This window comes from Ovis canadensis, chromosome 9 (genome assembly GCF_042477335.2).
Source record: "Ovis canadensis isolate MfBH-ARS-UI-01 breed Bighorn chromosome 9, ARS-UI_OviCan_v2, whole genome shotgun sequence".
NCBI classification, from domain to species: Eukaryota; Metazoa; Chordata; class Mammalia; order Artiodactyla; family Bovidae; genus Ovis; species Ovis canadensis.
Genome location: NC_091253.1, coordinates 68,297,384 through 68,312,263, shown reverse-complemented (window position 1 = coordinate 68,312,263; position 14,880 = coordinate 68,297,384). Strand labels below are relative to the sequence as shown.

The following is a 14,880-nucleotide window of genomic DNA, read 5'->3' as shown; positions in this document are numbered from 1 at the left end:
ACTTTGCTTTCACTTTTCACTTTCATGCATTGGAGAAGGAATTGGCAACCCACTCCAGTATTCTTGCCTGGAGAATCCCAGGGACAGGGAAGCCTGGTGGGCTGCCGGCTATGGGGTCACACAGAGTCGGACACGACTGAAGCGACTTAGCAGCAGCAGCAACATATCATTGACTCAGTGGTAAAGAATCTGCCTGCCGATGCAGGAGACACAAGTTTGATCCCTGAGTCAGGAAGATCCGCTGGAGAAGGAAATGGCAACTCACTCCAGTATTCTTTCCTGGGAAATTCCATGGACAGAGGATCCTGGAGGGCTATAGTCCATGGGGTTACAAAAGAGTCAAACATGACTTAGCTACTAAGCAACAACAATATATCATTAGGCAATTGATGTCCCTTCCCCCTTTGGCCACATCTGTTAAACAAAGCTTTGTCCACATTTCACAGTATTTCTTTAAGACAGTGTACCAGAAGGCCAGTTACTAGGGCAAAGGCTATATATATTTTTAACATTCTTGATACTTCTTGCCTAATTGCTTTGCAGTAAGTGGTGTTCTTTCCTTTGGGGTTTAACCCCAAGACAATTCTTTGTAGCAAGAGAAGGAAATAAGCTTATGGAGAGCAGTAAGAGTATTAGTGTTCAACTGCCACCAGAAGCAGGTAATGAATATTTCCTTGTTAAAAATCTCAAAGCCATGCACAATGATTATATAATATGTAGGTAATTCACAAAATCTCTGGCTCAGTCTTTCTGGAACCCCAACATTTAAGTGCAATTTAGGCATTAAATTATCCATTCATGTACTAAGCCAAAGGTGTATCTGTTCTATTCTCTGGAGTGTTTCTACTGACCTACACACTTGAGTGTTTAGTTCAGAGATAATTTTCAATAAACTCTTGCCACTTGAAAGTAAACAGTCTGGAAAATGTACAGCTCATTTGGAACACTGAGAAAATAAACAACCTAAGATATGCTTCCTTCCTGTCTTTACAGCCCTTTTTGGAATGTGTGTTCCAGATGTTTCCCTTTCTTCCCCAAAGAAGAAGTTTTCATTAAAAATCGAACTGTTTATTTGGCACTTTGGGGCAGCCCTTTTTTGAGGAAACCGCAGCAATGGGTGGCTTTGGAACCCGAGTTCGAAGAAACCAGTGCATTCTCCTGGTGCTCTTTCTTTTGCAAATTCAGAGTCTGGGTCTGGACCTCGACAGTCGTCCTACGACTGAAGTCTGTGCCACACACACCATTTCACCAGGACCCAAAGGTGAGGAAAGAAAAAAGTGAAATTTTCCCATCTAATACGTAAGCTCTCTTACTTCCTGGCTCAGTGCCACTCTAGCTCCCACTTTCTCTACTCTCCCCCCTAGAGTTCTACTTTTCTTCAATTTTAGGAAAATCAATGTCCTGGTACTTCCCTGATGTTAAGTAAGAGAACCTGGGGAGGGAGTGAAAGCCGGGATGTGATAGAATTCACGTGGGACAGGGCGCTATTCCGTCTTCCATGCAGCTCCCGGGGGGATACACAGACACAACGTTGACTGTCAGGATTCCTTTTGTTAATAACATCTCTATTCTTGGACTGTTTTTACTCCAACTGTTTTCTCATACTGATTCTGGTAAAGCTACTAGACAAAAGCTCAGTAAACTTTAATTCTTTCATACATTTCATAAATTAATGGACTTCTGGGTTCCAGTGAAGAGGGGTCCATCAAGAACTGGAGGTGGCAGTAAGGAAAAAAAAAATGCCAAAAAAGGAAAATGGCACTGTCATCTCAGCTTATTGTTTTTATTTCTTCCATGTCTTTTAAACTTGTGTCCCCTATTAATCATATTTTTCTACAGTCATAAAGTGTGTGGTCCATTTTGAGCAGTGTTGGATAACAGAAAAAATTACTTTAGTGAGACATGGACCGGGCTAAAAATTTCTGTTTCATTTCTTTCTAGCTACATGCTCTTTAACAAAAGGTTTAACTCTCTGAACCTAAGCTCTTTAGTATTAGGGGTGGGGGAAAGTGTTATCATCCTCTCCATTCACCACTGGGGTAATGATTAAATAAAGTAATATTTGCAAAAAATATTTAATGTCTGGAACATAGTAGTTGCATAACAAACATCAGACATGTTTCCCCTTTTTCTTGTAGCCTGCTTTTTCCAAATAGCACTTATTGTAAATGTTGAAAGATCAGTAAGTTTATAATTATACTTCTATGTTCTTCAAAACCAAATAACCCCCTCCAAAAAAAATAAATAAATAAAAATAAAACAAATAAAGGATTGGAGGTGGTATAGAAGTAAGCATTTCTTTATTTGCAAGTGGAGACTTTAGGGCTAAGAGCCTTCAGCAGAAGGGTGATAGAATATTGGAATTCTTTTTTTTCAAGTAGGGCCAAGGTCCAAATGCACTTCAAGCAACTGGTTGATTAAAAAAATGCTCCTGTTTTCTTGGTTTCAGCTCTGACCCTTTTGTTCTGGAAGTGGTCACTGCAGTACAGATCGGTGCTCCTTCATTAGTAATTCATGCTGTTTCTCCAGGCTAGAGGGTGGAAGAATTGCAGCTGCTTAAAATTTTAAGTTGGAAAAAAGGTCTTAAACACACACACACAACAGAAAAACATTGCCCTGTGCTTGTCAGTGATTTAAATGTGTATTGCTTAAAATGCATTTTTCTTAATCAGTGAATTAACTTCCTCCTAAGATTGCAATCTAAGTTTTAACCTTTGATACCATAAAATAAATGCAAGGAAGAACAATGAGACCTTGGGGCTTCCAAATAATTTCTTGGGTGAATAAATGAATAATGCTAGGGTCAATGTTTAGAAAAGAAAGTTTCAGCCAGAAACAAAGTATTAACTTAAAACCATTACTGGACTTTTCACAGAATAGAGGAAACTGTATGATTCTAGGGTGTTCATGGAAAATGCTAAAAAATTAAAATTTTGCTCTCTCTTCAAAGGAAGAATCCATTTGAGAATAGAACTGTTAAGCAGTTTTCCTTACAGAGAAACTGCAACTTTCAAACTGGAGGAAGAATGGACAAAGTATTGTCAAAATAATGTCTAAAAGACAGTGTACTCCAATTCAATGATTCTAGTCATTTCAACTCAGCCAACATATACTGAATGTGCTAAGCACTATTTTATGTACAAGAGATGCATATATATATATATATATATATATATATATATATATATATGCTTTCCTGATGCCTCAGATGGTAAAGAATCTGCCTGCAATGCAGGAGACCTGGGTTCGATTCCTGGGTTGGGAGGATCCCTTGGAGAAGGGCATGGCAACTCACTCCAGTTGAATGCCATGGACAGAGGAGCCTAGTGGGCTACAGTCCATGGGACTGCAAATAGTCAGACACAGCTGAGCAGCTAACACTTTTACATTTTTCATATATATATGTATATCAGTGTCATGAGCAATGAAACGGTAAATAATTTAGGAGGGAAAGCAGAGAGCAATTAATACGTGTTGAATACCAGCATAGTGTCCACATGAATCTTCCAACTCTCATTTTTTAATTTAACACAAAACTTTTCCCTTCCCATTAGCAACTCTCTTAAGATTCCAAACAGTGGAAACCCCTTTAACTCTCTTCCTGAGTGTGTGTAGAAATTATGAGATGATTACAAATAAGAATGTGACAGAAGGAAGAAGTGAGTGCTCCCAGGGAAGAAAGACTTGGAAAGGACCCCTTAAGAACCCTGGATTCCAGAACTAAGTCTGTTATGGACTTGGTACAATTTCTTCTCCTAGAGTCCAGGGACCTGGCATCAAATGGATTCCACGTTTCTTATTAAAGTGACTCCAACATTCTGGAGCATACTGAATACCTACTAAGTCCCAGACATCAGTGAAGTGAAGTCGCTCAGTCGTGTCCGACTCTTTGCAACCCCATAGATTGTAGCCTACCAGGCTCCTCTGTCCATGGGATTTTCCAGGCAAGAGTACTGGAGTGGGGTGCCATTTCCTTCTGCAGGGCATCTTCCCGACCCAGAGATTGAACCCGGGTTTGCTGCATAGTAGGCAGACGCTTTACCGTCTGAGCCACCAGGGAACCCAGGCATCATGTACAATGCTAAAGGCTTCAAGCTAAGGAAAAAGCTTGTACCTACATTTCAAACTGGTGTTAGGTTAAAAACTCTTGGGGTCAGGACCCACGTAACTCATTTTTTCTTTGCAAATTGCCTCTATGTGCACAACACGTATAGCATCAAGAGCCTGTTCATCACTGCCCTCCCTCTGCTCTGTGCCCTGTGCTAGACATTGTGGATACCCCAAAACACCAAAACACAAAAATGATTTTTGTCTTTCCTCAAGATATAGACTGGCATCCACCCTACCTCATCCTCTTATGAACATGATGATGGCCCTCCCCACCCCTGAATAAGGCAGATTTATGTATTTATCTCTACAAAATGATAAAAAAGAAAGATTTGCTGGCTAAGTAAACATTTTAAAGAACTAGATTATTGCTCTTGTTCAAAATATTTTTCCTAAAAGCAAGCTGGTCTATGTTTTTCTTCATAGCTAATCATCTCAATACCATATTTATCAGCACTGTGCTCAGAAACTTCTAAATACTCTGAGAACCAGACAATAAAAGGAACTTTCCCTAGATTCATTTAGTAGACTTGGAATTAAAGAAAAATATATAGAATGGCAAACAGGAAATTGTTAATGCTAATCTGTCATATAGTACGTTGTTTAACACAGAGACACCATTTTTTCTTGCACTATTTCACAAGCTTGACTTAGTGGAAAACATTGGATTGTACCTGCTTGATTTTCATTCAGGATGGTATCACATCTGTCTATACTTTAGTTTCTTTATTTGGAAAATGAGCTTCATGGCAGACATGTTTTAAGAATAACATCAGATAATCAGTGTGAACCTTAAACTGTATCGGCATCATGAATAGATGCTTAACAAATTCTGTTTTGTTTTATTTCCTCGTCTTCCTGTTCAGCTAAGTCCATTGAACAGCAGTTTTGAGAATGAGTATTTCTCTAGTCATCAAACATTATTTGTTGAAAGCCATTTTAATTTTTCTTTCTGCACCTTAAATTTATTATTTTATGCTGCTTAGTAGAAAAACATTCTTTTTCCCAACCACCAACGTTGGTGGTTTCCTTAAACAAGTTATGTGAAATTCTGACCTCTAGTGGTTTTACTTCAAAACAGCAATGACAAGAAATTTTAGTAAGAAATGTTAAAAAAAGAAACGTAACACCACTAAGAAATATTTGGGTGATAAGTAAGTCCTGACTGACTCTTTTTGACGCCATGGACTGTAGCATGCCAGGCTTCCCTGTCCTTCACTATCTTGTTTAATTTTTACAGTCGTCCTGTGTGTCTGTGTTTAGTCGCTCAGTCATGTCCAACTCTTGCGACCCCATAGACTGTAGCTGCCAGGCTCCTCTGTCCATGGATTTCTCCAGGCAAGAATACTGGAGTGAGTTGCCATTTCCTTCTCCAGGGCATCTTCCCAACCCAGGAATCGAACCTGGGTCTCCTGTATTGCAGGCGGACTCTTTACAGACTGAGCTATGAGGGAAGCCCTATAATTGCCCTATGTGGTAGCAATTATTTTAAACCTAAGGATAAGGAAATACTCTCAATGAGGTCAAGTGGAGTTTCCAAGGTCTTCCACTTAGATGTTATAGTCATGCAATTTGAGCTTGACCCCTGACCTTCTGGTATGGGTCCATGGTCATTCTGTGACGTCTACTAGTTTCTATTAGAATAATGTTTGAAAATACAGCCCACTGACCCTTTTTTGATAAGAATAGGACACTGCCTCAGAACATGGAGTTTATGCAACCTCACAGGCCAGCATGGTACTGTACTGCATGTTCAGTGTGATGACTCGCCTCTCTGATAATGAACTCCATCACTTCATTTGTCTGTTTAGAAACGATATTTAGAATGGTATTTTACCCTACTGCTTATTTTGGCTTTTAGCTTAGGAGGCTTTTCTTTCAATGACATTTGTGTGTATGTGTGTCTATGTGGACTCAGAGGTCCTTTGAAATCCATCTGGCTTCTCCCAACTTCTCCCACCTCAAACTACTTGCCCACTTGTTTGCTGCAGCCTTCCTTGCTTTGTCTCTCATTCCCAATCCAGGATCTTTGCACTGATGTTCCTTTTTTCTGACCCAAACTTGCCCCAAATCTTCCCAAGGAGAGTTCCTTCTCATTTTCGGTTTTAGCTCCAGTGCCATCTGCACAGTAGGGCCCTGCCTGAAGACCCCTGCACTCTCTGCCATAGTTTCCAAGACATTTTATTATTTTCACAGACTGATTGCTATTTATATACATACTATCAGTCCTACAATGCAAGTTTCATGAATGCAGGGACCCTAGAAGAATTCCTGACACACAGTGATGGCTCCATAAATAATTTTGATGTAATTGTTTTGTAGTGGCTAAGTCATGTTCAACTCATTTGCAACCCTTTGAACTGTAGCCTGTCAGGCTCCTCTGTCCATGGGATTTCCCAGTCAAGAATTTTGGAGTGTGTTGCCATTTCCTACTCCAGAGGATCTTCCCGATCCAGGGATTGAACCTGAGCCTCTTGTGTGTCTCCTGCATTGGCAGGCAGATTCTTTACCACTGAGTCACTGGGGCTTCCCTTTTGACCCAATGAATTAACCCAAATTTTCCAAGATCCCCTGACAGTTCCTTGTAAATACTTTCCAGAGATATTCTGCAGATACCCCCATAAGTTGTGCAATGCTTTAAAAAAAAAAAACAAAAAACAAAACTGCTCTTGGAAGGCACTGTCATTTCACCCCTTCAGTGCTTAAAGAACTTTCCCACCAGTGGCCACTGTAAGCACAGCAGTGCGCAGCTCCCCTGGTGCCCCTGTGTTGGCCTGGCCTGACCACTAACTCAGTGACACTTTACTCGGTAAGGAAGGCTTCCCTTTGCTTCTGAGGACACGGCAACTTTACAAGTAATGATCATCACTCCACACTTGTGGCCTGTGATGAACTCATGCAGCCAAGAAAGGCTCTCTCCTCTTCAGTTTGACTGTAATGGCCATCTCAGTCACTGTGGCAATAGTAATACTAGCGTACATTGAGCAGATGCCACTGGCTAGGCGCTGCTTGAATGCTTTCCAGCCATTTTTAAGTTAAACTCTCTCAATAGACTTTGAGAGAGGAGACACAATTCTCATTTGAGAGATGAAGAAACTGAGATTCAGAACTATTAAGTCACTAGCCTAAGGTCACACAGTTGGAAGGTGGTGGGTTGGAACTCAATTCAATCCCAATTGGACTCCACACTCCAGTCAAAGAGCTAAACCATCTAATCAGCTGGAGGGGTCCCAACCAACATCAGAGGATTTTACAGGGCAGGATGAAATAGCTATTATACTTAAGTTTTGGCTTAAAAATCCTATCTATCCCTATGGAACCCATGCGTGGGTGGACAAGAGAACTAATCTTTGAGTGCCAGACACTACAAGATCACATGGCTTTGCCAGTATGTAAACCTCTTTCTTTGGGATAATTTCTTTCTCAGCAAACCCCTTACCTCTAGGATTTGGACTTCATCTGGCCAATCACTATTTTTCTGAACATGGCCCTGGATCCCAGCAATTGACACGCGAGTTATTTTTCAAGAATGTTTTCAGTTTCCAAACAGATGGCCAGTATGCCCAGCAGTATCTGGGTCACTTTCACACTGATTGGAAGTGTAACTACCTTTTAAAGTAACTGTACCTTTTAAAGTAATTCCAGATTACTTAATTTAACCCCCGTTATTTTCACATTTGTAAAAACTGAAGCCCAGAGACATAAAATAACTTGTTCTAGGTCACACAGTTGCTCATCGATGGCAGAGCTAACAGTCATCTTCCAGATTCCCAACCAGTAAACGTTGTTCCATTTCACCATGTTATATCATTGTCCTCACGTTTTGTCATCCTCGTTAGGCATGAAATGATCCTTTCCTTGGAGTTATAAATTAACATTAGAAAAGGAGGTCAGTGCATAAACATGGTACAGAATTGTTTTAGCTCGGTCACCTTGATACAGATTAAACTGCTGAGTTCTTTCTGGTGACTTTATCAGAGAGGTTAAGCAAGTAGGTATTTTCCTAAAACCTTTATATTAATTATATTAATTCACTAGAGTCTTTCATTAAGAGTGTTAATATGTATGCTATGCATGAGGACGGACCAAAATTTTAAGTGGCTTGGCTATTTCAACTTTATATTCTAGTATATGGGTGTTCTGAACCATTCTTTCCTCTCTCCTTTTCCCTTTGAATAGATGTCAAGAAAAGAGTTCAAGGTTAGGTCAGGACAGGAAGAATAAAACTTTAGTCAATCAAAGTGTGGACGAAGATGAGTCAGTAGGTAATGTCAAAAAGAAATTGTTTCATTTAATAAAGTTTTATGCATGACTTATGCCATTTTTTCCTGCAACTTGCTTACATAATAATTTGGCTATATAGCAATCATTACTAGGGACTGTAGTAATAGAAACTCACTTGTTGATAAAGATCATGCACTTTGAAGATAGAATATATGGTTTTTGAATTTGACCTCTGTCACTTTCATATCTGGAGTTCCCTGGTGACTCAGTGGTAAAGAACCTGCCTACCAATGCAGGACAGATTTGATTACTGGGTCAGGAAAAGCCCCTGGAGAAAGAAATGACAACCCACTCCAGTATTCTTGCCTGGGAAATCACATAGACAGAGGAGCCTGGCAGGCTACAGTCCATGGGGTGGCAAACAACAGCAAACAACATTCATCAGCCTTGGTGTCCCTGTTTTCTAAATGGAGATAATTATATTGTCAATCTCAAATTCTTAATCTGAAAATTAAGACATGTTTAGCATAGAGCTTAGCTATCATTTTCTTTTTTTTTTTCATGAACTTCCACAGCTCGACATTCAGAAAACTAAGATCATGGCACCTGGTCCCATCACTTCATGGGAAATAGATGGGGAAACAGTGGAAACAGTGGCAGACTTTATTTTGGGGGGCTCCAAAATTACTGCAGATGGTGACTGCAGCCATGAAATCAAAAGATGCTTACTCCTTGGAAGGAAAGTTATGACCAACCTAGACAGCATATTAAAAAGCAGAGACATTACTTTGCCAACAAAGGTCCATATAGTCAAAACTATGGTTTTTCCAGTAGTCATGTATGGATGTGAGAGTTGGACTATAAAGAAAGCTGAGTGCTGAAGAATTGATGGTTTTGAACTGTGGTGTTGGAGAAGACCCTTGAGAGTCCCTTGGACTGCAAGGAGATCCAACCAGTCCATCCTAAAGGAGATCAGTCCTGGGTGTTCATTGGTGGGACTGAGGCTGAAGGTGAAACTCCAGTACTTTGGCCACCTGATGCAAAGAACTGACTCACTTGAAGAGACCCTGATGCTGGGAAAGATTGAAGGCTGAAGGAGAAGGGGACAACAGAGGATGAGATGGTTGGATGGCATCACCGACTCAATGGACATGAGTTTGAGTAAACTCCAGGAGCTGGTGATGGACAGGAAGGCCTGGCATGCTGCAGTTCATGGGGTCACAAAGAGTCAGACACAACTGAGTGACTGAACTGAACCGAACCGAACCACTGCTGTTACTAGTCACCATAAGCTTCTCCCCACATCCCTAAACAAAGGCTCGTAGGTGGTAACTTTGGTTCTACAGACAGAAATCTACCAGGGAAAAGGACCCACTTCTGCTGCTTACTGCCATTTCCTGCCTATTTTAGTCTCACTGCAAAGTAAACTTTTATTTATCAGAAGTTCACAAACTTGAGTCCACCATTTCTCTTTGTTAATGTGGCTTCTTTTTCCTAACTCTCCAACTGAACCTGGGGCTTCTTATCAATTAAATAGGAATAATAGTGTAAATACTCCCTAGGAATGTAGTAGGATTAAATGCATAAAGACATAAAAAGCCAAGCATCAGTCTTTTATCTGTAAGATGGGTTGATAATGGCATGACTGCTTCATAGGACTGTGATGAGGAGAAACGAGTTAAGCCACATAAAGCACTTAGCACTATTGATATTCCTGGATTTTTCTTCTTTTTTTTTGCCTTTAAGAACCATTTTCCTATAGCCACAGTCTCCACCCTGGGAAGGCACTTCCGTTGGTCTTAGGTCATTATCCATATATATCTAACTTTTTATTTGTACTTATGAAATTCTACTTCTGGGCACTTTCTAATTCTGTTAGAAATGGTTTTATTTGATACCTTCACATCTTTACAGGATATTCCAACTGATAACCAGTCTGTCTGATTTTTGTACTGGTATTTGATCTGCAATATTCTATAATTTTCTAGGATTCTTTAAATTATACTTTACAGTTTTCTCTACTCTTTTATGAAAGAGTTATAAATATATGTGGTTAAAATCTGACACTCAGAGACTCAAGTGAAGTAGCGTCTGAATAATTTAATTGTTCAAAATTTTTATCATGGCTATTCTTGATCTAAAAACATTATTTCAAGTCTCTTGAAAATACTTGTATCTGTGAAATGAATTATATGAATATGAGTTTTTAGAATTCACAAAGTTTTATCCATTATTTTGCTTTGGCTCCACTGACATGCTATAGGAATCATTATCTCTATTTAAAGAGAAGGAAACTAAAGCTTCTGATCCTTTTGAAGGTCATTTATTTGACATATCACCAAGGATGGGTGTACATATAAGACATTACAATATCAGTTGCAGTAAAAAAAATAATTTACATGGTGTGTTCTTGTTGACTTAAAAAGTATTCACAATGTAAAAGTTGAGAGCTATGTTTTATTCGGTGGGAATTTTTAGGACCTCAAGCCAGGGAGGGAGCATCTCAAGTAACCTTTAAAGAACTGCTCTGAGGAGGTGATGGGGGCAGTCAGGTTATATAGAAGTTTTGCAAGGAAGGGCAGGTAGTCTGAACATCAAAAGACTATTGTTAATTAAAGGAAAACCAGATATCTCAAGTTAAGGAATTTATCTCTTCAGAAACTGTTACTTTGCTATACATCTCAGCTACCTGGGGCCAGTGTTCTTTGTTTTCATATCTGGAGTGAAAACTCATCCTGAGGTGAGTTTTCTTAAGGAGTGGCTGTAGTCACAGTTGAGTTCAATTCAGTCGCTTAGTCGTGTCTGACTCTTTGGGACCCCATGAACTGCAGCAGGCCAGTCTTCCCTGTCCAACACCAACACCCAAAGCCTACTCAAACTCAGGTCCATCGCATCGGTGATGGCAGCCAACCATCTCATTCTCTGTTGTCCCCTTCTCTTCCAGCCTTCAATCTTTCCCAGCTTCAGGGTCTCTTCAAATGAGTCAGTTCTTTGCATCAGGTGGCCAAAGTATTGGAGTTTCAGCTTCAGCATCAGTGCTTCCAGTGGATATTCAGGGCTGATTTCCTTTAGGATGGACTGGTTGGATCTTCTTGCAGTCTTATGAGTCTTCTCCTACACCACAGTTCAAAAGCATCAATTCTTCAGCACTTAGCTTTCTTTATAGTCCAACTCTCACATCCATACATGACCACTGGAAAAACCATAGGCTTGACTAGATGGACCATTGTTGGCAAAGTAATTTCTCTGCTTTTTAATATGCTGTCTAGGTTGGTCATAATTTTTCTTCCAAGGAGCAAGTGTCTTTTAATTTCATGAATGCAGTCACTATCTGCAGTGATTTTGGAGCCTCCCCATCAAAATAGAGTCTCTCACCACTTCCATTGTTTCCCCACCTATTTGCCATGAAGTGATGGGGCCAGATGCCAGGATCTTAGTTTTCTGAATGTTGAGTTTTAAGCCAACTTTTTCATTCTCCTCTTTCATTTACATCAAGAGGCTCTTTAGTTCTTCTTTGCTTTCTGCCATAAGGGTAGTGTCATCTGCATATCTGAGGTTATTGATATTTCTCCTGGGATTCTTGATTCCAGCTTGTGCTTCCTCCAGCCCAGCGTTTCTCACGATGTACTCTGCATATAAGTGAAATAAGCAGGGTGACAATATACAGCCTTGATGTACTCCTTTCCTGATTTGGAACCAGTCTGTTGTTCCATGTCCAGTTCTAACTGTTGCTTCCTGATCTGTTTACAGATTTCTCAAGAGGAAGGTTAGGTGGTCTGGTATTCCAATCTCTTTCAGAATTTTCCACAATTTATTGTGATCCACACAGTCAAAGGCTTTGGCAAAGTCAATAAAGCAGAAAAAGATGTTTTTCTGGAACTCTCTTGCTTTTTTACTGATCCAGTGGATGTTGCCAATTTTATCTCTGGTTCTTCTGCCTTTTCTAAATCCATCTTGACCATCTGGAAGTTCACAGTTCATGTACTGTTGAAGCCTGGCTTATAGAATTTTGAGCATTGCTTTGCTAGCGAGTGAGATGAGGGCAATTGTGCAATAATTTGAACATTCTTTGGCATTGCCCTTCTTTGGGATTGGAATGAAAACTGACCTTTTCCAGTCCTGTGGACACTGCTGAGTTCTCCAGATTTGTTGGCATATTGAGTGCAGCACTTTCACAGCATCATCTTTTAGGATTTGAAATAGCTCAACTGGAATTCCATCCCTTCCACTAGCTTTGTTCATAGTGATGCTTCCTAGAGGCCACTTGACTTCACATTCCAGGATGTCTGGCTCTAGGTGAGTGATCACACTGTCATGGTTATCTGGGTCATGAAGATCTTTTTTGGTATAGTTCTGTGTATTTTTGCTACCTCTTCTTAATATCTTCTGCTTTTGTTAGGTCCATACCATTTTGGTCCTTTATTGTACCCATCTTTGCATAAAGTGTTCCCTTGGTATCTCTAATTTTCTTGAAGAGATCTCTAGTCTTTCCCATTCTATTGTTTTCCTCTATTTCTTTGCATTGATCACTGAGGAAGGCTTTCTTATCTCTCCTGGCTATTCTTTGGAACTCTGCATTCAAATGGGTATATCTTTCCTTTTTCTTTTGCCTTTAGCTTCTCTTTTTTTCACAGCTATTTGTAAGGCCTCCTCAGACAAGAATTTGCCTTTTTGCATTTCTTTTCCTTGGGGATGGTCTTGATCACTGCCTCCTGTACAGTGTACATAGTTCTTCGGGCACTCTATCAGATCTAATCCCTTGAATCTATTTCTCACTTCTACTGTATAGTCATAGGGGTTTGATTTAGGTCATACCTGAATGGTCTATTGGTTTTCCCTGCTTTCTTCAATATAAGTCTGAATTTGCCAATAAGGAGTTCATGATCTGAACCACAGTCTGCTCTCAGTCTTGTTTTTGCTGACTATTTAGAGCTTTTCCATCTTTGGCTGCAAAGAATGTAATCAATCTGGTTTGAGTATTGGCTGAAGTCTGGTGGCTGCTAAATGGCAGGTATTCTTTCCTTCCTGAGTTCCCTCAGGGCTCACCATCAGTGGCGACTTGCAATCGCTGTTGACTGTAACATCCTTTCTTTACTGATATGGGGGGAAATATCCCTTTTCTCATTCTGCCTGGCCTGAGATGAACAGATATCTAGAAAAAGATTTTGTTATTCAGAGCTATGACAAAGTCATCTCTCTTTCATCAGACCACATGCTGAGTGACCATATGACCAGACAACCAAAAGGAAGAGGCCCATATGTCCAATAGGAAGTTGGGAGATGGAGTGAGGCAGCAAGTGTGACAATGTGCAACAGACCAAAATGAAAGTCCCCGGAGACTGGGAGGCTTTGATATACCAAAAAGGAGGGTCTCTCGATCTATTTTTATCAGTGCTGCCCTAGCACTTAAGGAGCAAGGCTGGACAATGTGAGCAATGATCTCGGGGCAAAGCCAGTGCTGCACCATAGACAGAGACCAAACACACTGAAAGAAAGCTCACACAGAGTGTGCAAAGGCGAGGGATATGACCTGCTTTCCTAGATGAGAGTACTCCTACGGGGACATTATACTTTCGTTAAAATGGGCCACTCTTATTAATATATATTCCCAGGCAGCACAGTGGTAAAGAATATACCTGCCAATGCAGGAAATGCAAGAGACTCAGGTTCAGTCCCTGGATTGGGAAGATCCCCCAGAGTAGGAAATGGCAACCCACTCCAGTATTCTTGCCTGGAAAATCCTGTGGACAGAGGAACAGGTAGTCTGTAGTCCTTAGGGCTGCAAAAAAATGCCAGACATGACTGAGCACACACACACACTTAACGTATATATATGTGTATGTATACGTACACATATATATACGTACACACACATATATACGTACATATACATATATATACACATACATATGTACATATATATATGTATGTGTGTGTATATATATAAACATATATATGTATATATATTGAGAAATAAAATATTGCCTGCCATATCAGTAAACAAAAGATGTCATAGTCATCAGTGATAGCAGCCACTTCCGAGGGTCAACCAGTGAGCCCTGAGGAAACTCAGAAAGGAAATGAAGAATGCCTTTCATCTAGCAGCCATCAGGGGGCTTCCCAGGAGGCACTAGTGGTAAAGAACCTGCCTGCCCATGCAGGAGACGTAAGAGACATGGAATCGAACTTTGGATCCGGAAGATCCTCTGGAGGAGGGCATGGCAACCCACTCCAGTAATCACGCCTGGAGAATCCCATACACAGAGGAGACTGGCAGGCTCTGGTCCATAGGGTCACAAAGAGTGAGACACAACTGAAGTGATTTAGCATAGCAAACAGTAGTGATCAGACTGTAGCCACTCCCTACATGAGCCCTGAGAAAACCCAGGAGGTGAAAACACAGGATACTGGCCCAGATAACTGAGGTACACATCAAAGAAACTATTTCAGTGAGCCCAGACTCTTGCATCCACCCATACATTAAAAAAAAAAAAAAAAAAAAAAACATTGAATTCCATGGGATATCTAGTTTTTGTTTTTTTTTAACTA

At 40.3% G+C, this 14,880-nt stretch overlaps 1 protein-coding gene across 1 annotated transcript in view; it reads left to right on the top strand.

Moving 5' to 3' along the window:
* The window catches only part of COLEC10 (collectin subfamily member 10), a 531,893-nt gene that overhangs the window by 483,525 nt on the left and 33,488 nt on the right, over window positions 1-14,880 (top strand). Inside the window, exon 11 of the mRNA XM_069601094.1 lies at window positions 994-1,261. Coding sequence (XP_069457195.1) covers window positions 1,114-1,261 — 148 coding nt within the window. The 5' untranslated portion in view covers window positions 994-1,113. The remainder of the gene's footprint in view (window positions 1-993; window positions 1,262-14,880) is intronic.